The 24,947-nt window shown below is 37.6% G+C and overlaps 1 protein-coding gene across 7 annotated transcripts in view; it reads right to left on the bottom strand.

The window, feature by feature from the left end:
• PTPRM (protein tyrosine phosphatase receptor type M) overlaps nucleotides 1-24,947 on the bottom strand; it is a 447,605-nt gene that overhangs the window by 257,672 nt on the left and 164,986 nt on the right. For all 7 annotated transcript variants that reach the window (XM_033068182.2, XM_033068164.2, XM_033068169.2 and 4 more), the window contains 2 exons: nucleotides 22,354-22,528; nucleotides 14,669-14,962 (listed from right to left, as the gene is read on the bottom strand). In XM_033068182.2, the coding sequence (XP_032924073.1) occupies nucleotides 14,669-14,962; nucleotides 22,354-22,528 (469 nt within the window). The remainder of the gene's footprint in view (nucleotides 1-14,668; nucleotides 14,963-22,353; nucleotides 22,529-24,947) is intronic.

Consider the following 24,947-nt stretch of genomic DNA (forward strand, 5'->3'; position numbering starts at 1 on the left):
CTTCTTCTCCCTTATTGACAATCCCTTTGGAGACTACAGCAGACCTTGGCTAGCCAAAGACAATAGGTCACAATGGAAAAAGACACTTAGCCAAAGTTTCAGAGAACTTTCTAGACCCAAAAGCAGCACTAAGAAGAAATGGAAAGGATCAGAGCACAATCTATAAAATCCCAGCTCAACTGTCAGGTGTCCAAGGCTGGGAACATTTTCGTGGTCATTGCTACAGCCAAACCTCTTCTATCTTGTGACAATTAACATCTCTTTCTGAAAGCATTGCAAAACAAAAGAAAGTTTAATCATTTTACAAACAAAGCATTACGATTTCTTATCTTAAATATTGCATAAACAACCTGTATTTTTAAAGCATTCTTTTGATCATTTCTAGTATTTTAAAAAATTTTAAATCCCATACGTATCAGCAATTTTTTTATTTTTTTGCTAAAACCTACATAAAGTTGAAGAAAATAAAAGAAAAAAGAAGTTACTGTCCATTAGATCATAACCTCTTAGTTGTTTCCTTTCTAGTATTTCCATTTCTGGGGGCCAGGATACTAACAGTCAAGAAAACCTACAGCCTGTATCTTAAAACAAGATATATTTTCAAATTTTCACTCCATTCAGTCCTACCACACCAGAGTAATATGGAATAGCATAAAATTTACCACATTTTTTCCTGTGTGTATATTTACTGCAGTGGGACTTAAGTGTAATTTGATTCTAAATGCTATGCTTTTAATGAAGGAGTTGTGTAATCCAGAAGGAAAACACGTAGCAGAGGAAAAAAAATAAAGATTCTAGACAAAAGAAACTGTCACAAGAAGAAACTAAATAAAGTGAAAAAGCAGATAGCACAGATAAGAATAATCTGTTCTTTGAACAAACGCCCTACATGCAAAACCTATGGTGGTTCATGGGGGAAAAAAAAAGAAAAAAGAAGTGGATATACAGGTAATCTCAATGCCCTACAGCAACATATTACATATATTTTTGGGATTACAATTCGGTCTTTTTCTCCTGCTATACTGGAAATCAGAAATTGTCCATCTACAAGAAGGGTCAGACTGCAGGCCCCCCAGCCTGACCTTGGTAGGTCAGATCATCCAGAGGGCCAGCACACATCACAGGACCAGTACAGAATTGGGCCCAGTCAGCATGGGCTTAGAAAAGGCAGGTCTTACTTCACCAACCTGTTTGTTTTTATGACAAAAGTGACATGTTTATGAGTGCTGTCTACCTAGATTTCCATAAGGTATTTGACACCATCTCAGCAATAGTGTGGCAAGCAAGACCAGGGCAGTGATTGTCCCCCTGTACTCAGCACTGGTGAGGTCACACCTGGAATCCTGTGTTCAGTTTCAAGCCCCTCCCCACAAGAAAGGTATTGAGGGTCTGGAACATGTCCAGAGAAGGGCAACAGGGCTGGTAGAAGTCTGGAGCTGGAGGTATTTATTGTGGAGAAAAAGGAGGCTCAGGGGTGACCTTATTGCTCTCTACAACTACCTGCAAGGGGGATGTAGTGAGGTGGAGATTGCTCTCTTCTGCCATGTCTCAAGGGAAAAGATAAGAGGAATGGTCCTAAATTGTTCAGATTAGATACGAGAAAAAAAAAAAGTCACTGAAAGAGTGATTAGGCATTGGTATATGTTGCTCAGGGAGGTGGTGGAATGACCATCTCTGGAAGCATTCAAGAAGCATGTGGCTGTGGCACCTGAGGTAATGGTTTAGGGGAAATTATCTGGTGCTAGGCTGATGACTGGATAAGACATACTTTTTCAACCTCTGTGATTCTGTTATTATTTATTATTATCTGTGGAATTTGACGAAGAAAGACCCTCCAGAAAATCTCTCATCTTCCATTAAGAATTAAAAATAGAAAGTAAATCAATCCAATCCTGACAAAATTAGACAATTATTTTTATTTTCCTCGAGAACACAAAACTCTGCTGGTAACACTATGGTGTTGTCAGCTTATTCTTAAGCACCACAATTCCTTGGCACCTCTCACAGTATTTCAAATCAGTTGCATAAAATCCATGGCAGTTGACTTCAGAATCAGGTCTTTTCATCTGGTATGGAAATTCTATTGTCTGTATTAGATGTTTGGGAAACTTCTAACTCCCTTGATGGAACAAACAGTATCATCCTTTTTTCCCCAATCCTAAACACAAAAACAGTAATTTTTGTAATTGTGGAAACTTAAAATTGAAAAAATTTCTTTTTTTTCTACATCACGTGCCCTGTTCCTCTATTACAGCAATGCAAAATGGTGATTTGAATTCCTAGACAATTTTTTACCAGCCAAGACAAATGAAATTACTGTCAGTTTCTTTTAAAACAGTATCTGAACAGGATATATTCTTTAATATTTCATACTGAAAAAAATCAGATAGTCACTACTACTACTATTTTAAACTAACCAACACATTTTCTTTTAGCCATGGCACGTTAAAGGAACTAACTTCTGAATTCATTTGCTAACCTTTAATGTTTTGCCTGAGAAATAGCACAAGCAAGTATATGCCTAGAGACACCAGAGCACACAGTTGTCACAAATATTTTATTTTCAGTCCCTTACCAACTGTTTTGTGCAACATTACCAATTATTAGCAACTTACTCTGAAATAGCTACACTTCCTCTTTCATCATGATGGAAACTTTTAGCACATATAGTTCAGCTTTTGCTGAGAGTGAGTTTAGAATTAGCTTATCCATTGTTGTGTGTATTTCTATCATCATTTAATAGCTCCACCACCCCCCTTCAGGGCAAGAAATAATCTTGTGGGGGGAAAAATGAAAAAAAAAAGAAAAAAGAAAAAAAATTGTGCTTACAAAAATAAACCTAAATGCATGTGTTGTAAATCTGAAAAATAACTCATCATTTATATACAATGTAAGAACTTCATGAAGATTTGTTCCCATCAGTTGCTCAGATATACTAGGTACAATAATTTTTAATCAAAGTAATTCACTAGCTGCTATGAAGAAATAATTAAATGTTTAGGTGAATCTGGAATTTACTCATGTTCATAGAATTCTCTTAAGGTTACCTTTTTCTTCTTCATGCATCCTTAAGACATTGAAAAGGCAGAACACTCTTAACCTGCCATTTCAGCATTTCAACTTGTCAAATCAGCTGCTATTAGATTACAATTGTTACAGAAGACATCTAGGGCCATCCCACTTAAAACTTCTCAGTAACAGAAGACAGTGCAAAACATTTTAAAGAAAAAACCTCTTATCTGATCCACTGAAGAACTCTGCATCTGCAAAGCTCCAAATGCAGAATAAACCTCTAGGATGTTATCTAATTGCAAATCATACAGTTTTAACAATCAATGCATAAATCAGTTTGTGAAGATTAAAATCCATTGTTTGGATGGAAAGAAAGAAGACAGAAACTGCTCTCAGCATCTTGCAGTAACATCCAGGAAGGAACTACTGCAGAACATAGAAATGAATGCAGAAAAGTACTTTCCTGGCAGATTTTTAAAATTTTAACACCGACTGCTTTCATAAGCAATGATCTGTAAGTGGAGAGATTTACAGTAAAGTGGTAGCACACACAGCAGCAAACAACCACTTTGAATTTTAGTAGACTGTCTCTGAAAATCATCATTATGAAAATAAACTATTTTCAAGTCACTTGTTTTAGAAAGTCAGTACCATAGTACACATTAACTGCTTAGCAGAGATTGTATCACTGTAACACAGAACGAAGGAAATTAGTTTTGGAAGATTCACACCAAACTGTTCTGTCATGTTATCAGAGCAGAAATAGTTCATTGTTTTAATGGACTCATAGGTAAGATGCAAGTAGGTTTTTTTTACTCAGTCAAGAGTCCAACCATATTTTGAGATGAATGGCACATACACTTCATTTAAAGAATGAACAGACAGTATATTAAGAGGAATCAGAGTGCAATTAGACCTGTGCCTAATTAACAGTGATAACTGAAGCACATAAAGCACTACTGTAAATGTGGAGCTCAAATGAGTGTATGGAAGAAGAATGACTTATCTAATTGTTAAATGAGAGTGATTCTGAGCTCTGCTGTTGCCTGTGAAAATCTAGTACCTAAACTTTTAAAAGTTTAAATCTTTGCTGGCACTCCCTTGGAAAGATTATGTAGAAATGAATGGAGTAGCCTCATAATGTTTTTATTAATTTCCTTTGAGACTCCAGTACTGAAAAGCAAAGGGTCCATCTCAATCAATAACTGGACAGCTTGAAAATGAGAATATGTTGTCACATCTCCTATCAGAAGCAACTCTAAACCGAATCTTGCTAAGATGGCCTTAAAAAGATCACATTTCTTCACGGGTAGTCTTAGATATAAACAACGTAAAGGTTAATGAAGAGAAACAGTCTGAGAAGCCCTACCTACATAATAGTACTGTGAATTACAGCACGATTCAACCACCAGAATTTTTCACCTCCTTTTAGAGTAAGTGAAAAAAATAACAAAAAGATTTTTAGTTTCTTTTTAAAACAACTAACAATGCAATAGTGTTTGTCAGTGAAAGGTTTTTTGACAAAAGAAATGCTTTCATTGATTACCCTGAATTATAAATTATAGCTCTCTAATTTTTCCTCTTATAAATGAGTACTTTTCACAATCTAGCCTCACATGTCAGACAAAAAATCAAACTTTTATAATGGAAATTTAATTATAGTACAACTTTTGCCAGTTGTCACTCCAAAGTCATCTATAATTATGCTCAGGTCATTGAAAGTTTTTTTTTCATTTACATGGCCAAACACGCTAGTTACACATTGGTTCATCCTCTCAAATTCAACACTATACAACAGTAATTAAGAAAATTACTGAATTTTAAAAAAAAACATTTAATGTAATTGGAAACAAAACATCTGCAGAAATAGTCAAAACAAAGAGCAGCTGACAGACAATTTGATTTTTGTTTCCAATGCACGTAAGACTTTAGAAATGAAAAGGCACTTCTGCATGCCAAGAGTAAACACTTATTATTACCTTTTTGCTTTACATGCATTTTTCCATATGATCATTCTAAAAGATAACAGTCCACTGTAAACATGATTCTCTACTGCAAAATTTCAGCACCAAAATACCTTCAGAGAGCTTTTAGAAAGTTCCAAATCATGAACTAACAAATGAAACTGAACTCTCTCTTTTTGAAAACAAAGCCCTTCTCTCTCCTTCCAAGAAGTGCATCAAATTTAATGGAATGAGTAAGCAGAGATAGTAAATGCAGAGACAGTAGTTAATATATTTTAAATAATAACAAGGATGCTCAAATGATGGTGTAAATTAAAAGACAGCTAAATGCAGACATCAAATGTATAAATTTGAAAACGCAGTTGTTGAAACTATTTGAGATGGTTGGACATACAGAAACACAAGAGCAATAAATCATTCATTTAGCTGGCAATTTGATTTTAATCTTCACTATTTGTCTTTTAATATAGTATTTCATGATAATGCTTAGCAAAGCCTTTTCCCATTTTATTTCTTTTTCTTCTTAGAGATTTAAGTTGGTATTTCCTTGCTGAATGCTTTCCAGTAAGATGTTTTATTTCCTGGGCCAGAATTCACTTAGCTGTGTAGACATGGAGTAAGAAAAAAAAAATAGAATACAGAGCACTCATGTTTTTGGCCTCTTAAGAGTCTGGAAGAGTCTCAGCTCCATGGGGATGCCCCTTTCTGCCTAAACAACACACTCAACAGCAATTAGATGGATTACCAAAAAAACCTGTTTTTTACAGCTATAGAAGCTGAGGTCTAGTGCTCTGTGAACTGTATGAACTTTATTTTTGTTGTAAACAGAAAAGTGATGAACACTTGCTCACCATGAGGGACCCTTGGATTGTAGGACAGCATCATCTATTTATAGCATTGCAGCAACTTAGTACTCTGAAGAGGGAGAATTTTTTTCCTCCAAAGTCAGGATATCTCTTCATCAGCATCTGCCCTGATTTCAGGTCTCAAACTTGACATATAGCCAACAGTCTAGGCTATAAAGTTGTTATTGAACTTTATAGAAAAATTTAATACCAGAAAAGCCGGAACTCAGCACCAGTTTTTCTTCCTGGGAAACTTTAGGAGGTTGGACGGAATTCTGCATACGACTCTACATTTACAAAACAAACAGATTTGCAAAGCAAAAATGCCTCCCAAGCACTGAAAAAACCTGGAAGCGCCTGAGTGGTTAATTTTCCTTTGAAAAGAGGTAAAATTAATATACCATTCCTTCTGAAAACCTTTGGTAACTACTTTTTTTGTAATTTGACAAAACCTTGAACTACTAAAAGGTTTAAAAAACTAGAGCATCTCTGTGTTTCTACGTCATTCCTGGATGTTTCATGCTTCATAGATACTTCAGTAGAATTATGCAGTTACGTGTTTTTAAAGCTGGGCAAAGCTGCTGGGCAAGATAGCACACAGTCTAACAGCCTCAAACAAAAGAGTGAGCCTTAAAATATTAAAACCAAGGAGCATGCCTGTCTGTTCATCCATTTCCATCTTTCAACACTCCTTAAAACCACTGGCAAATTTCATCCAAATAACTTGCTTAAAATTTAAACTGATTTGACACAGTACTGACAGAATTTAATTCCACAAGATGAGAGAGCCAAGCTAGTGCCCCCATTCAGGAGGCTCAGGGCAGAAAAGCAGAAGTCTAACATCAAATACTCCATTTGACAACAGGTTTGTGGTTAATGGGGTGTTCCTTCCACTCATGCAGGTCTGTCAAAAGAAAATGGGATTACCTTCAAAATGTGGTGATATTTAGTATCACAGAAGTCTATGGGACATCTTACTTTCCTGACTCCTAAAACAAAAGGAGTTTTTAGACTCGGCTCAGAAGTTCACACAACTAGATGTTTTTAAGCAAGAAATCTGCCTTTTAGAGCCTAAATCCCCTTTGGCCATAGGGTTGATACATTCATATGTATATAGGAAGGAAAAAGAGATGGGGATATATGTGTGCGTCTCTATATACATATACACACTCTTTGGTACACACCATCAGTTATTCTTTTAGACACAAACTGAAGTAAATATACCTCAGTCACTTTAAATGTATAAAAGATTTTGCTTTGGTTTTGGATAAGACCGAGTCAGAGGAAAAGCCATACTTTTCTGTTTCATTTGCTAACGATTTTGCCAAACGACTAACATACAGCAATTTCACAATTATAAGCCGCACCATTTTGACTAAAATTCTGATCTGAACCCGGAAGTGCGGCTTGTAATCCAGAGCAGCCAATACATGAACGAAGTTCAGAAATTTGCCAATCCGGAAGTGCGAGCCCGCAGCAGCCCCGAGCTGAGCCGGAGCCCACCCGGTCCTGGTGGCAGGGTAGCAGCGAACCAAGCGTGCATGGCCCCGAGCCGAGCCAGTAAACCCCGCGATCCCGCGATTCTGTTACTAATTGGCAACTGTTGCACGCGGGTCCTCGCTGCGAATGAAAATGCGTCTTATAATCCGGTGCGGTTTATAATAGTGAAATTACTGTAATTAAAAATGAAGTTTGCCTACGAGTGGAAGACGGTATAGTATAACTGTAAGTGAGAACTGGAACAGCTGATGCAAAGGAGAAAGTGCTCAGCATAAAGTTGGTAAGGATAAATTTCAAGGCACCCATGAAACTTCACTGGAAAGGACAGAATGCCCTTTCCTGTTATTTTTAATTGCTTTTAATAACTGAGAACCAATGCATTAATTTAAATCTGCAAGAATAATATACTTACAAGAGAGATCCAAAGCATCTATGGAACAGCTTATACTGGATTTGTTCAGAACAGTGTAATACTAAGGAATGCCCTGTAAAACCAGTATTTTTTTTCAAACTGTTTATGAGTATTTATAATTTACCACTTCTATTAAAGGTGCCCACATAGCAGTCTTTTTTTTATAACCAGTACACTCCCAGTTTGCTGGGTTTTTCTCACTCCATAACAAGTAATTCTTCCTGAATTGAAGCTGGGTACAATAATTGTTTGAGTGCGTGTTTTTGAGCTTATCCTTGTAACTAGTAAGAGACTGCAACGAAGACTGGAGATGAAGATATGTCATAGGAGAAATCATATTATCTACTTTTCCTTAAGGGTCATTATGTTTTATTCACATTCCCTCCACCTGGCAGATGTGAAATTAATAATTTTGCCCCTCGGGTTTGCTCTAAATTAGTGAGGGTTCATTTGTCTCAAAGAGCAGGTTAATTTCTTCCTCTGCAAATGTTTTGAAATGGGAATCTATTAAAGTGAAGAAGTAAGTCTCCATTTATATGACTGCTTTTCACACAACCAAACCAGACATGGCAGTTATTTTTACATACACTCTGTTTCCATCTGTACATTAACGCAGCTGTAACTGTCAGGAAAGTATTCCCAATGTTTCTCCTTATTCCAGTGTGGAGCTCCTCAGAACAAACCGATCTGACAGTCAGGTTTCATGCTCTGTGTCCTTACCAACACTAGATTGTGCCTATATTCCTTTTATACTTCAGCACATGTGTCAGAAAGAAAGTCAACAGACCTACATATTTTCAGCAGTTTCCCTATCCTCTTTTATCCCCTCCTGTTCATGTGGTGGGAAGTGAAAATGTTCCATTTCTCAAGTGAGATCTCTGGATGTTCTATCTAACCAAAAACTATTTATTTAGGGACCAATGGAGACACAAAAGTGCAGGTACCAGTAATTTTTGTATAACAGTTCTCTTGGTTGCCAACATTAGAATAAATTTTTGTGTTCACAGGCTGAAAATTCACTCAATGGAGAACCAACCCATTACTTCCCCTGCAAAGTAAAGACACATTTGGGAGGAAAGTGCAGATACTCTCAAGGTGTTTATTTCCTAAAAGAGAATGTTCTGGTTTTGCTATCGCTGGCAACCACAAATCTAGAGAAGCATCCAGAACAATGCAGTGCAACTCAGACTTTTGTCTGTGATAATCTTCCCATCACACTGTACCCCACTGTTTATACAGCTTCAGACGAGTACAGGAATACAGTGCAAAGACCATGATACATCCCTGAATATTAAAGCAGAGCCAAGGAGAATTCAACAAACACCATGGTGACAAGCTTCCCTTCCCAGATTTTGAGAGAAACTTGGAATCAGAGAATAGTTGAGGTAGGAAGGGTATGGTCCATCTGGTCCAACCCACACTGTACATCACCCTTGCTCTACCAGTGTCAACTACAGCATCTTGAATGATGTCCAGAAAACTTCTGAGTATCTCCACAGCTCTTTACTCACTTACAAAACCAGTACAGGTTAATCAAGCATGACTTCCCCTCTGTGAATTCATGTTGACTGCTCCTGATCATGCTTTTGTCCCTTGAGTTCCTGGAAATGGTTTTCAAGACTGGTTTTTCCACCACCCTCCCAGGGTTTATGGTGAGACTGTCCAGGCTGTAGTTTGTTGTTTTCTTTTTTTTTTTTTTTTTTTTTTTTTTTTTTTTTCCCCAGGAACATAAAGGACTCCTAGGGATTTGGGAGGAATTTGGATTTTTGGATTATGTGGGTTTTTCCCAGCCCAAGATTCCTGATAACACAAGGGGAGGCTGCTCTGTAACACAGCATCAGAGAAGTCATCTCAGTAACACCCTGGGCACTTATTTCCAGACAAGTGGCTGCCAAAGAACTTTCATACAGTAGTCAATGTTGAACACATCTGTGTTTTCTGAAGGGCCCCTTCCAAGAAGATGTATTATTTTCCCAGCAGAAGTAGGTGACCAGTGATACAGACACATGGACACATACCTCACTACATAGTATTTTCTTGGAATTCTATTAAAATCTTTCAGTTTATTACCTCCTGCACATCTAAAAGCTGCAATTCACCTGTTACAGTGCAGAAAATCCCAAACTAGTTTTTATCCTTAGGAGTAAGTGACCTTATATGAGACAGTTTGTGTATCAGAAATGCATTAGAAAAAAAGGACAATACAGTAGGATCTTACTTTCATAATAAAACCATAAATTAAATTTAAGTTCACTGTGGACTTCTGATAAATCAATGCAACTTTCTACTAAAGTTTATTAGAGTTTCAGGTTAGGAATGGAGACTTTAGAAATATCACGGAATTTTGTCATGGAAAATAAAATGGTGCAGTATCTGCACCCTACCCCTCAGGGTTCAGGTGTCTCTGACCTGAGGTCTAGCTCTAATACAACACAGCTCCAAAATCCTTGGTTAAAACTTCTGAAGAAAATTGCTACGAGAAAAGAGCTGCGGAGAAAACCTGCAGTATTGGTTTCAAGTTGACATTTTCCTGTGATCACAAAACTAAGCAATGTTAAGACTTTGTCATATGCCTGAAAAAACCCTGAACCTCTTCACAGGCAGCTCCCCACGGTATAGCAATGAGAAGGAATAACTTAATTCCCAGTGACACTAAGATCCTTCCTCTTTTCTTGAGACAAAAAGGTCGAAAGATTAAAATCTTGAAGGACAGAGAAAGGCAGCTGCCATTTCCACCCAGAGAAGTTCTTAGGAAGGAACTCATCTTTCCTAATAGTGACAAAGAATGGGGAAGGGCATGGAAATCAGCAGTAAGCACCACCGAGTTTCAAGAAAGGCTAGGGCATGGACACTGACAACGGGAGAGACTAACTAGAGATTTAATAAAAGAAGCTGGGAGGGTGGAAAACAGGGAAAGTCAACTGCAAAATGGACTTATTATTCAGAATGTTGTACACAAGAAGATACAGACTGTCCATCCTGACAGTGCTCTATGTCGTGGGGCAGGAGGAAAGGGGTGGCACTGAGTACTGTCCAGCATACCTGAGGACACTGAATTTAAATGGAGGGTTCAAGACAGTTCCTGGCCTGTGCCAACTGCCCACAGATGCCTGGTGAAACCTGATGCAGATCTGAATTGATCAGAGAGAAGAGGACACTCATTCCATCAGTGTATTCTGACACGTGTCGATTTTTTCTGAAATAATTCTGACACCTTGGAAGATTAACCAGGCAAAGCCAAAGCAATGAGCAAACCGCGAAAAACAAAGATTTTCTTTTTTCAGGAGAGGGGATTTGAAGAGCTCCTCTGCTCTGTTCTTCCAGATTGTAACAAGCCTTCTAGGAGTACCAGATATTTTACAACGAACCTGAAGCAGTGTTTCGAGAGCTCAGTTGTACTGGGAGTAACAGCTTTCCTCCTGACAAGCTCAGGTGATGGGATAGAAGAGACAGCAAAACCAACTATGTCAATTAAAACATTACTGTTATTTCATTGTATGAAAATTATTGGTTAAATTGACAGTGACTGTTTTTGCAAATACTCCAGGGAAGTAATTGTGTCTTAGCACAAAGAAGTAGATCTGACTGTTAAAAAACTCCATAGTTTGAGGATAATTCATCAGAAGATTCTTTCATGGCAGTCTTTTTATTTTTTTTTTTAATTATTTTCTTAAATTCTAACAGAGTTTTCTGGTTCAGTAAAGGAAAATATTCTAATTTGTAGAAATTATGCCAAATGTCACAGTGAAAAAAAAAATGAGAAAAAGAAAACAACTTTCCCTAGGGGGCCTTAACAATCCCCTCCCTTAGCAGGAGGGAGGATTTTATATTAACTTTTCTTCCTAAGGTAGCTGTCTTTAAGATGTATCTGGTCACCAGCAGATTCAAGGAACATTAATTAGAAATAAAGTCTCCTAATAGAGGAGCCATAGCAAAAAAAAAAAAAAAAGAAAAAAAAAGGCAGGAGCTCATTTAGCAGTTCTGCATTATTCAGGTGTGTTTTAACTGGGGCACTGTTTCATTACCAGAATGCAGGGACACAGACCAAATCGAGATTTGTATCACGCAGTGAATGTCAAAGACAAAGCATGCTGGAAAGCCCTGAAATAAATAAATCTACCCACAGAAATCCTGATATGGATAAGAAGAAATTAAAAAACACTGTCTTATTAATCCTTCAACATATCTACTTTAGTTTACTATGGACAGTTTCACTGGTTTTGGGTCAGACTGGGTCTCATCAGGAACAATAGTGAAAGGACAAGGGGAAGAGCTTCAAACTGGAAGTAGGGTTAGATCAGGAAGAAATTCTTTACTGTGAGGGTGGTAAGGCAGCTGAAACAGGCTGTCCAAAGAAGTTGTGGATGCCTCATCCCTGGCATTCTGCATTCTCGGTTCACAACACCCTATGAAACGGTTGTGGGGAGAAGGAGCTTTAAGTATAGAACAGGTGATTTAAATTCCAGACAATACGGGGAGGCTTCCATCTCACACCTTTAAATGAGAAAACCCCATTTTTCTAAATCTGACTCAAATGTGGTTCACCATAGGCAAAATCCATTAAACCCCTTCAAATTTTAATTCCACATTCTAGGTTAAATCAAATACAGAACTCAATGTAATTCTTTGGTTTTCCAAGAATTACACTGCAAGAGCTCTTACACGATATTTCATCAAAATGAAACAAAGCACCTTCTAAAGTGGCAACTGCTCCAGTGAGTGTGATGCAACCAAGTGTCGAGATATTCTTTTTTCTTTGCATTGTAATTATAGATGCTTTTATTTGGCAAAGTTACAGATAAGACTTGTCTATTATAAGCCTCTGAAATCTCATTTTACTAAAATGAAAACATATTTCAAATGCTTTGGAGAACTATTAAGATTATTGAACGCCTAGCATACTGCTTCAAGTCTCCAAGTGGTTCACTATCTTCCCCTAGGGAACAGGCAAGCAGCATGCAATTATCACAGTAATTAAAAAGGTGCAATGATTCTTCTCTTAAAGACTCCTGTTTTATTAATTCTATGGTATGCTTTGGAGACTGGCATTATTTTACTCCTACCCAGCTTAATTATACCGTCATTAGTTTATCAGCATCTCTTTTTAAACCCTTGGGCCAGTTATTAGCATGTCACTTGCTAACAGTTAACCAATAACCACTACTCCTTCAAAGCAGGGTCTTCTGCTATAAAGAAGCCAATTTGTAGAGACAGATTTAATATCATCATTCAATTTACATTTTTCAGTCATTTAACTTTCTGCTTTTAATTTAAGAAGGTTACTGTTTAGCTTAATGAAAACACAAATAATTTTGATGTATTACAAGACATTACCAGGTAATAAAACACTTCCAGTACACAGGGGTTTATGAAACTGAATGCCTGTTTTAATACTCAACAGTATCTACCACTGAGAAGAACAGAAAGCATATGATATTCTTAAACATAACTAAAATTCTGGGTATCAGTCTCTACTAAGTCTGGCTGAGGTGGAGTTAAATTTCCCTCATAGCAGCCTGTTTGCTGCTGCATTTTGGATTTGTATCTAATCCAGGGCTGATAACACAACACAACTCTGCCGGACAGACAGGCTCACTTACACAGCAGCCAGTACTGGTGATCTAAGTACCTGATCATACAAGCAGACAAAAAAACTATTAGAAAAACTGTTTAATTTTAAAACAACTGAAATATTTGTGAATTAAATACCTCTAGACAGAATTTATTCTCTATTCTTGTCTAGATAGAATTTACGTTATTATGAAGGGCATAGTGAAGCAGAAATCCTCCTGAAGTTTCATTTTTATGCTCCATTTTTTACTAAGCTGAAGTTATCTTAGCCTAGTAGAGAAAATCTTACAAATACAAAATACTTAAATATTATAATAATTTAGCTGTACTGCTTTTTGGTGTTTTTCCTCAAATACTTCTTTCCAGTAATAACAGAAAGGAAAAAACACCAAAAATAATGTCAAAGGATTGGTACTTGTAAAAGTTTGTATCTTCAGAACATAATAATGGGATTCTGACAGCAACTATATTTCATTTTGTGTTTGACATCACACCAGTTCAATTCAACTGAAATGACATTTACTCACTGACAGGTGGGCAAGCGACTTTACAAAAAGTATATACAATGGAAATATATTAATTCTGCTGAAGTACGTAATTTTTTCTGTTAAAAAAGGCAAGTAAGACCAAGTCATTCTTTAAAAGACTAGGAACAATAAACTAATACCACTTGTTACTCCCATTTTCTGGAGCTACACTCCTGCCTGTCTTCCACCAGCTTTAGAGCAGCCAAGAGATGATTCAAAATATTGGGGGAAAATACTAATGACCAAAGAAAATCCAGGTCATGGTATCCTCTATTATTTTTCTGAGCAGCTAAATGCCAAACTAATATAACTGCCAGTCTTACTGAAAATTATTCTACAATTCCTTCTGTATAATAGCTGAACTTTGGATGCTATTACAATCAGAGGTCAGTTCTATTAATTATAACATCCAAAACAGGAGCCAAGATTGCCACAACACACCAGAAACTGCACTGCCTCATTTAGTAAAGAGACATGCTGTCAGTCACTCAAGAAAGCAGTCCTTCGCAAAAACTCATCCGCTAATTGAGACCAACAGTGAATGCTTTTGCTGTTACACAGGATCTCTTTCCACTTTATCTACAAGTCTGATATAGCTGACATTGAAAAGAAAAAACATGCACAGTCATGATTTCATCTACAGTCTACAGTGGCACAGAAGGTTGCTTTCAAGGTCACTGTAGCTGCAAAATGCTAAGAGGTTATACTTAAAACCATTCAGTCTTAACTCCTGCAACCTGCTGGTTAAGACAGACAGTAAAAAGTGCTAGTGAATTAACTTATGTCTTCAGCCCCAGAAAGATGCTTACAACTTTCCAATCACCTTGGAGTACTCACCAGCACATTTTGTTCTTGTTTTGAGAGCTGGGCCAGGAGATCCTGTTCCTCCTTCCCCTGGTCTCGTAAGTAATACACTGATTTCATATTCTGTATCAGGATCCAGGTGCCCAATCTTATAGCTTGTGGAGTCCACGGGTTGTATGTCATACCAGCTTCCACTTGAAGTTCGATACTCAACTTCTCTTTGGATAATGGGTCCATCCCCATTGATGGAATTGGCATTCAGCTGTATCCACAGGTAAGTTGCACCAACTGAGGACAGCTGAGGTGGAGCAATGGGAACTGGAGGTTCTAAAAAACAGTAAGGTATGATAACAAACTGTGATTACACTTTCATTTTTTTCTGCTTCTAAAACATTGAAATAAGCAATGGGTTTTGTACTACATTAGAGTTGAAGACTGCATGCAAATATGGATAAGAAGAAATCACCACTACAGACTGACTGAATTTCATTAAATTGCAGTAGTCAGATTATTTTGGTTATGCACTCGGAGATTTTAACCTGAAGCTTTTGGTTTATACCTAACTTCAAACCAGATGCAAGTGTAATTCTATTCACTAGTCATTCCATGGCAACTTCCAATTTAAAAAGAAAGATAACCTCAGGTTTTCTCATACAAATACAGTTTGTTACACTGCTGTTTCATGCATCATATCTGCAAAAAAAATTCGCCTTCCCATTGGTTAAATATATTCAAGTAGAATGAAATCAAGCCACCCTAATAAGGCACTGTTAGATCCAATATTCTTAACGTATCTATCAGCAAACACTGCCACCTTCTTAAGGCTACACAGAATATGCAATGAACACACGACATCTGTCTTCCCTAAGCTTTAGATTCAGATTTATCCTCTTCTGCTAACCATTTCCCTCTGTGTTGAGATACAGGTAGTCACACAAGAAGTTGAATTTATGCATTTCATCATTTTGCCACGGTCTTCAAAGTCACAGTTAAAGCAAAGAACATAAAAGAATGAAGCAAAAGGGAGAAAGGATCTCTGGGAAGCATTCAGTATTTCCTGAGAAATAGCAGAATCGCTATTTTAACAAACATGTAATTATCCTACAGTACAGAAAGAGTAACTCAGAGCACTAAGTACACTGAAGATTAGCTGTGCCTCAGATAGATGGTGTTTCTAATTAGCAGGGTACACTTGCATGCAAGCTTCGATCTGCGCAGTCTGTTAGCAATTGCTGAAATACAACACTACAAACCAGCAAACACAGGCACCATCACTGTGTGTTCTCTTCTTAACAGAACTAAGTGATTACTATCATGAAAAACACAATACAAAAGGCAACAAACCAGAACATCTCCAAAGGTATCTTTAAGCATTACTAATTGGAATAGACATAAAAATAGCTTAACATATTGTGGCAGATTTCAAGATATAAAGAATACTGTTTAGATTTTCAAATCAGCAGTGAAGGCATTGTTTTATGTCAATAGCAATATATTTCAAACTGATGTCATTGCTGAGTTAGAAACATACTGAAGTTTTATTGAAACTATTCTTCCTAAAGTATACAAACTACAGCTTCATACAGTGATAGCATGTCTGGAAACAGTTCTGACTTGACTCAAAATGATTTAACATCAATTTAAATCATTAGGCTGTTTTGTGAACCAAGACGTGAAATGGAACTTTTATAAAGCATCCTAAGGCATTTACTCAGCCATGCTGAAAGAACAGTTAATTACTTTCAAGTTTCAAATGCTACTAAAGGCTGTTGAAGTGCCATTCAAAATGCAAACTCAGGAGTTAGGTCACTAAGGTTAGCGGTTACACCAATTCATTCCAAATATTACAAGTACTTGAACAGACAGTATTTTATTGTCTTTTTATACCTCAGGGCATGTTTTTCATTTCTCTGGGACCACAATGAAAAAGGTTAATTCAAATTACATTATTTCAGCAAAGCCTGCATACACTGCAATTTCATACTATTAACATGGTTTAATACCAGAAGTTACATTCTTACTAACAATCGAGACTACCTAAAATCAACCTTTCATTACAAATATGATGCTCATATTAAGTGAGTAGTTAAAAACATGAGACTCATAACACTGTATATCCCAATATAATGAACTGATGTCGTGAATGAAGTCTCAAACGTATTCTTCTGTCTTCTTATTTTTTTCTTTTGAGAGAATGATTTAATATTTTTAGGATGCTGAGAAGTTTGAATCACTTAGATAAGTACTACACTGCAGCCCTACTGTTCTTGACTAAAAGCAGTTTTACTGGCAGCCACTGAGGCAGTTTCAATTAAGTAACATGTAAATTAATACCTTTATGGAACAGTATAATAGCATTTGATATTTCAGGGCTGTGTATGTTCAAGGAAGGATTTTTAACTGACAGCAGAAATAAGTTTGTAGCAGTGGCTATTTAGTACAATGACTTAGCTTAAAGAGGAGTACTTCCTTGCAGATCTCCACCTGAAGCAAGCAGACAAAGCTATTCAGTACTGCAAAGCCATTTTAAATGTAGGTTTTTAAAATAGAGCATTAACTGAAAAAAAGAAAGGAAGTGGATCCGTATTTCAAATTTTATGCCATTTAGACTTTGTGAACAGACATGTGACCTCCTCTTGAATTCTCTGACAAATGACAGTGGGCACAATCCCTTAAGGGAAAGGAAATAGTGGCTACCTTACAAAGCCAGAGGTCTGCAGGTGACAGAAAGCTTTAAGCAGGTGCTCTCAGGTCACCCTACATAAATGGAGATTTCTATTAAATGTGAGAAAAAGACAGACTTCATGATAAGAAACAGCCCTTCTCTTACACAGAGGATAAAAACAAATTTAGCCATACATTAATTTAAACTATTTATTCTTAAGCACTTTTTATTAATTGAAAACACACTTGAAACTGCAATTCCTTCATTTAAACTGCTTTGTACTTAAATTCTACAGATTTTCCAGAAAGTTTCTACAATATTTTAACATATTTTACTTTGCAGTTCTTTTAAAATTTTAATTGGAAGGAGAAAGGCATCACACTGAGATACCAATGCAGATAACATAAATCTCTCAGATTTAAGTGAATTAAAGAAGACAAAAATAGACATTTCTTCTCTGTGGCTCAGAAGCACTATTTTGAAAAATGACAAAATCTACTTCCCTACTTTTTGCAAATGCATGGATGTGTATATGTTTACATTCCCCTCTTTGCCACAAAACCATAGAATCATGTTGGAAAAATCCTCCAAGATAATCAAATTCGACTTTTGACCAAACACTAAGATGCCAACTAAACCATGGCACTTAAGTGATTGCTTTCAGGGACAGGGACCCCACCACGTCCCTGGGCAGCCTGTTCCAATGCTTAAGCATCCTTTCAATGAAAAATTTTTCCTGCTGTCCAACCCAAATCTCCCTGGCAAAGCTGGAGGCTGTGAGCTCTTATCCTGTCCCTTGTTGCCTGGGAGAAAAGACCAACCTCCATCTGGCTACGACCTCCTGTCAGGCAAATGTAGAGAGCAATGAAGTCCCATCTGAGCCTCCTTTTCTCCAGGCTAAACACCCTCAGCTGCTCCTGACCTGCTCTCCTGACCCTTCACCAGCTCCTTGCCCTTCTCTGGACTCACTCCAGCACCTAAATGTCCTTCCTGTAGTGAGGGGACCAGAACTGGACACACCACTCAAGGTGTCTCACTAGTGCCAAGCACAGGGGGGACAATCAGTGCCTACTGGCATGTTCTGATCACCCAGAACATGTTTAGGTACAGACGGCTGTCAACCAGCACCTCCATGTCTTTCTCCCCAGCTTTTAGCACTTTTTCAGCCCCAATTTTCACCTACTTTCCCGCTCATTTCAAAAAACCTCCCAGTTTGCCTTTCCTTTCAGTCCCAGCACAATTTTCCTAATCTGGGTATGCAGCTTCTTGTTCTTGCACTTCTCAGTATCCACATCTTTAATCCATCATTATTTTAATCTCAAAGTCCAAGGATTCAGCAAGACGGAGGATTGTTTACTGAAAGAACACTAATGGCAAGCTCATAGGTCTTGATCCCTGTGCCTGGATCCAGCCTGCTCCAAAGAAGCTCAGATCCCTGCCTGCAATTAAATTCCCCACATTGTATCTAGAATTTCAGGAGAATTTGAAAGAGGAACTCAAAGAAGTCTCAAGGGTCTGGTTGGGTTTTATTTAGTAGTTTGTTAACTAACTATATTTGAGAACAGACTTTTACAAGAAGAGAAAAACAACATTCTTGACATTACTAGTACCCTCTTGAAAAAATATTAGTGCTTCAAAGTCCAGAGCCTTCAGCGGTTTCCTATGGCAAGTTTGCTAAGATGGATGAAGTATATCAGCTCTTCCAGTTGGAGGTTTCCTCAACACCTCTGGGCTGAGGCACACACCCACACTGAAAAATACAAGTCTCCACACAGTTTGCCAAAAAATGAGCATATGAAACTGGACTTCATTATAGGAATTTTTAGGTAACGCTAAAAATAAATCCTGATGTCAGCACTGTTGGTAAAAAAAGGGGCACAGACAGCAATGGATCCAGCATGAAAGGCTAGATAGAGAGAAAACAGATTGCCAAGTATCCATGTATATTTAATGTATGAGAACAACTGATACCACAGATAAGTAATCACTGATATTTTCTTACTATGTCTTGATGTCGAAATGACTTTGCCCTCCAGAATAAATTCTTAGCTCTAGAGGTCCTGAAGAGGTTTGGTTCTGTTCCCGGTGTTAAATTTTCCATTTGGAAAATGCAGACATTTAAGCTGCCAGCATTACAGATGGCTACCTTTCTATGCCCTTGCTTAAAAACCTAACCAAACTTCTTTTAACCAATTTGACACCTAGGTTTACCTTGTTTGAACTCAATAAGCAGTCTGAACTCTGTAATAATCTGATGTCTGCTAGACAGGCTCATTCTGCTCTCCTAAATCTAATCTGTGTTGGATCTGCCCACTATTAGAAAACTTCAACCTAGGGACTGTATGCAGAACTCTAATTTACTTCACCAAACGCATTTAATCAATTCCACCCGACTATTTTCCTGTTGCTCAATGTTTGATTACTTTTATGTCATCTATTAGATATGAGCTGATGTTTTTTACAATAAGTGGGTTATCTGACAAGGCCAATTTCATGCCTCCCATTAGATAAAGTGACATTTCAATCCAATTCTCTGACAAACTTAGATGAGGATACTGTGCAGTTCGACCACATACAATGACAAGGCACTCGTCTTTTCAGCCTTTCTTATCAGAACAAACACTCAGGTAAATTGAAAACCTCCCCTTCAGGATTTATTTAAATAGAACAATCAATACTTTATTCCACCATCCTCTAAAAGGCATATAAGCTACCACAAACGAGTTTTAAGAAAAAGGCCTTTCTTTCTCCCCCTTTTTAAGGCCAGACTAATTGTTCACTGACAAGCTTTTTCTTATTCACTAGACAATATTCGTGTTTACAATTATTTAATAACAGAACCGACAGCTCTTTAATTGTGATTTTTCCCCCCTCCATACTGCTGAAACCTTGCTTTAACATGCTCACTCAGGTGAAAAAAGAAGACCAAAAAAAAAGAGAAGAAAATTAAAACACCTGGCAGTTTGTTACAGGCCTCTCATTTTTAAGATTTCAGTCCTATTCCTTTGTGACTGCAGGTTTGTTTTGCAGCACCTGAAACTAGCAGCCCTTCTGCTCTTTCCAAGAGTTCTGGTACCTGCTCTCCAGTGCCACACAACATCATGCCACAACAGCACTACAAAGCTTGAAGATCTTTACACACATAATTGGAATCTGCTTAGAACAAGTTCCTACTTAGTGAAACTTTGTCTACAGTGAAGTAGAATGAATGCTGTACAGAGTTTTAATCCACTCTACTGTGCAAACATCTCTACTTAAAAGCAAATATATTTTGAAAAAAGCCCTATCCCAGTGAAGAACTTTTTGCAACTTGAGTTACAGGTTTAGTAACCAGAACGGAACAGAGCACGATAAATGTGAAGAACTGATTTTCTTTAACTTGCAAATGCCCCGTTTGACTCTACTGTCATTCTAGCAGTGTAATTCCAAGGAAATTCCTTATAAGTCAGTATAGTTACACCAATGTCTATGAGAAGAGAATTAAATTCATTGTTTGTAGTGAAGCGGGGGGAGTAATGACACCACTGGTTTTACACATACTATTATTAAGCCATCAGCAATTCCCAACTATACTAAACATTACATGCAGTGTGGGCATATGTACATTCTTCATGACTTATGGATGGTAACATATTAAAAAATATACAGCTGCACTGAAATCAACCCATTACCTTTGAAGTCTGCTAACTGATACTGCAGAAAACCTGCTAAAAATTAGAAAATACAATTTCTTCATTATAGGTCATCAATAAGAAAGTGTGTTTATTAATTAGCCCCTAATGCTGCTGTTCAGTACAGTCATCTAGCCTTTTACAGCACAATGCTTAAAATGGGTCTTTTTAGGTCAAAAGGAATGACCTGCAGGTGGTCTCATAAAAGCTCCAACACAGGCAATGGGGATTACCATAATTACTTTGCCACTCTACAAGTAGTTAATGGGATTACACCCTAAGGCTATCCACTTGCTCACAGTGCCCAGTGCAAATTTTCTAAAAGAATCTGGGCAAGCACAAATGCTTTAATGATACGCTTCATAATTTCATCTATTGTACCTCAAAAGGAGCACTAATAAATTAAAACACCCTGAATCAAAGAGACTGAGAAGAAATTAATTCCTTTGGCTTCTTGTACCTCTCCTCACTGATGCTGTAACTCCTCCCTCTGCCTCCTTCAGGCAGTGTTCATTCCTCTTTGTTTTCACTGATGTTAGGTCTGAAAGATGCTTCATCATTCCTACTGTGGTTATAGTCCACGCTTCCTTTCTTTGCTGACTTTCATATGTATCTATTTTTGGCCACCTACTTTATTTTCTTTTCATGCTTGGACCGAAATAACCTCATTTTTTCCGCCACTTATAATTAGATTCTCATCTCACCTGCTCTATTTGTTTCTTTTTTCATCTGTCCATTCATATATGTTTTCATGCTACAATTTGTTTTGTTTTGCTATCTTCACAGCCTGGTTATTTCCAACATCCTTCTCTTGTCCCGTTTCTCTCCATTTTCTCTTCAACACATTCACTAAAACACTAGTCTTGGTTTTGGAAAATAGATTATTCTTCATTACAGCTTTCTTGTATCTTCTTCTACTGGTGACAGGTTATTCCCCATTCTACTTACATCTAATTGTTTCCCAAAGTTTTCAAAAACACCTCTCCATATACTGAAATACGTGCATTTTATATAATCACTTTAATGTAAATATTGCATATTTTTTAGTAAGTATATTTTTAGAATACAATCTTCACAAAGGAGGCAAGTAGCCATTATGTTCATGCTTTATATAAAAGCTTGTAAATATATATAGGTCTAAATAGTGCACTTTGGGGAAATACTCAGAACAGCAATCAACAAGCACCTAGTTAATTAGCCCTGGTTTCTTCTATCACTCCCTTGTTACAGTTGGATAGACTTAAGATTTACATAAGCAAAAATCTATTTACTGAACCTCTTATCAAGTTTAACAGGCTATGGGTGACATTCTTACTGCATCAGCAACTGCAAGCCGTGATTCCACACAGGGAGCACACAAGTACTGATGTGTGGTGAGGTACCTTTGACTATCAGCTCTGCATAGTTGGACACACCCACTCCTCCCTCGGTGCGGATCATGCAGCGGTAGTTGCCAGCGTCCCGCTTCGTGGCGTTCACCACGCTGAACAGAGCCACAAACCGCCGCGCGTTGAACACTTTTATGTCCTTCAAAGGCGCATCCCGCACGTAAATACCCTAGGCACAGAAAATAAAATAAACAATATTATTAGTCATATTGGAAAAAAAAAAATACTGACAACCCATTTTACTTCTCTCAAGTTATCCAGGAGGAGAGGAAAGATAAAAGCAGAAGTCTGTATGTTACTTTTACAGGTGTGACAGTGACACTTTTCTGCCTTTCTGTGTGAGTTAAACCATTCATCATGAGTGGGCAACCATTAATCTGTAACAGCTGCTTTCAACTCTTTATAGATTAACTAGCAGAAAGATTTGGGAGCAATGTAACATTTATTTGCTTAGCTTGTTTTACACAAATACTTAAATCTATTTCTTTAAAAAAAACCATTAATCCCAGCACAGTCAGTCCATGCATTTTCTTCCCTCCCTGCATCTGCTGCTTGGCATATGCATTTTGCAGGAAAGCATCAGGGGATGGTTCTCACAGCAGCACCCACCCAAGGGGTTATCAGTGACTCTGGCAGAAGAGACCAGGTGCAGATTTACCAGGTAAATGACCTGAAGCTGTCTCCACCTCTCACTTCCTCAGCATGACACTGGAAACTGGGCAGTTTCTATTTCAGTGCAGTCTCTTGCTGCCAATTCAAACATTACATGTATGGCACAAGAAAAGGAGCCCTGTAATAGCTGAGGAGCACAAGGAGTGAAAAACTGAGGCGAGAAGACAGAAGAAAGCAGAGATGACAACTTGCCACATCCTTTGACACAAAGATAATGGCAGAGAGACTTGGCCCTCAAATCCTCATCAAACTCATGCTCCACCTGACCATGAAATAGGATATGTGCACTACGAACACTCCAAAATCCGCAGCAAATGTATAATGATTGAATTATGAAAGCTGGATGGAAAAAACAGTCAAAAATCTACTGACAACATTAACCCAACACCCGCAACCCCCCCCCAAAAAAAGTACTGACAACATAAACTAAAACAAGCAAACAAGAGAGATGCACTTTTCATACGGTGTGTATTCCAACATACTGAAGGCTGCAACCACTACTGAAACACGAAGAGAAACTGTAAAACCCCAACAAGCACTTGACAAAAATCACTCTCTCCAGGAAGACACACACACTGTCTGATGCTACCTGATGACAAGCAGGTATGTTTAGTGTTTCTCTGACTTGAGAAGCTTCAGGCAGGTCAAGGGGCCTGCACTATCAAGCTTCTATAAACCAAAAACTTACCTGATGTCTATTTTCTCTACCCTGGAGTTGTAGTTTGTCAAGCAGAATTTAAGATATATAGAAAATACCGATCTCATTTTACTATGATCTTATTTGCCACTAAATTGAAAGTCCTCTTGAAATATAACAAAAGAGATTTAAAAAATAGTCACACAAAATTAAACTCATCCATAAATCACAAAAACAAGTCAACGCTAATCATGCTGTTAGACCAAAGAAGCAACATAATTAGCAATAAATACTGATTCTAATGCACAATAGTTATTTCCTCTTCAAAAGAAAACATGGGTGATGTAAAGCTTATGTGAAAGAAAAAAGTTTGTAAGAGGTCCAAAGAAGAATGTGCTATCATGCCTTAGAAATTACTCAGATATAAATTATTACTTGAGAATTACTTCAGATAATCGACAGCTCCTTAAAATTCCTCAAAAGTTGAGGTGCTGATAAAGTAGCTTCTTGTGACACAGCATGGCAGTTACCAAAACATAAACTTGGAAAGAAACATTTCAAACTACTTTTTCAAAACTACTATATTCACTAGTTATGCCACTGTAATATCCTTCTAGCAAGAATGGCTGCCTATAATAGGAGATAAGCAGGGGGTTAATTAGGATTTTGGAGAATGAATATTTCTTAAAAGCTACGTTATTTCTTACCTAATACAATAATTAAATTAATCCTGACAATCAGAACTGCTGATCAATCACAAGCCATAAGCCAGTTTTAAAATATGTTACTGCAGCTTCCAGACTCTTGAAGGATCCTGTACATACCCAAATGTCATGGTTACACGACACCCACCCGTATTACTACTCCCATTTTTCTAGTTGCAACATCAGGAAGCCTTATGCAGGCTACCTTATCCTGCCTAGAAGTAGGGTAAGTTATTCCCTAGGGAAAAACATACTGCCACACACTGATGAATTCTAGCACCTAAACCAGCTCAGCTCATTTAGAGTGTGAACAAACTCCTCTGCTCTACAGCCTGCACAGCACACCCTCCCTTCCACAGGGGGAACCTACATCCACAATTTACCAGGTCTCATATTAAGGGGTACCAGGCAAGTGTGTAAATATTTTAAAATAGCAATTTCTTGCTGTTCCCATGGAGAAAGGGAATTTCTGTCTTAATTTGCAGCTCATGAAGAGGGGGCAATCATGGCAAGATGTGATGCCCACGCAGTCCCCACTGGCCCTACACAGAGAACTGTCCCACACTGTCCCCTCA

Source organism: Catharus ustulatus, chromosome 1, assembly GCF_009819885.2.
Source record: "Catharus ustulatus isolate bCatUst1 chromosome 1, bCatUst1.pri.v2, whole genome shotgun sequence".
In the NCBI taxonomy this organism is placed as follows: domain Eukaryota; kingdom Metazoa; phylum Chordata; class Aves; order Passeriformes; family Turdidae; genus Catharus; species Catharus ustulatus.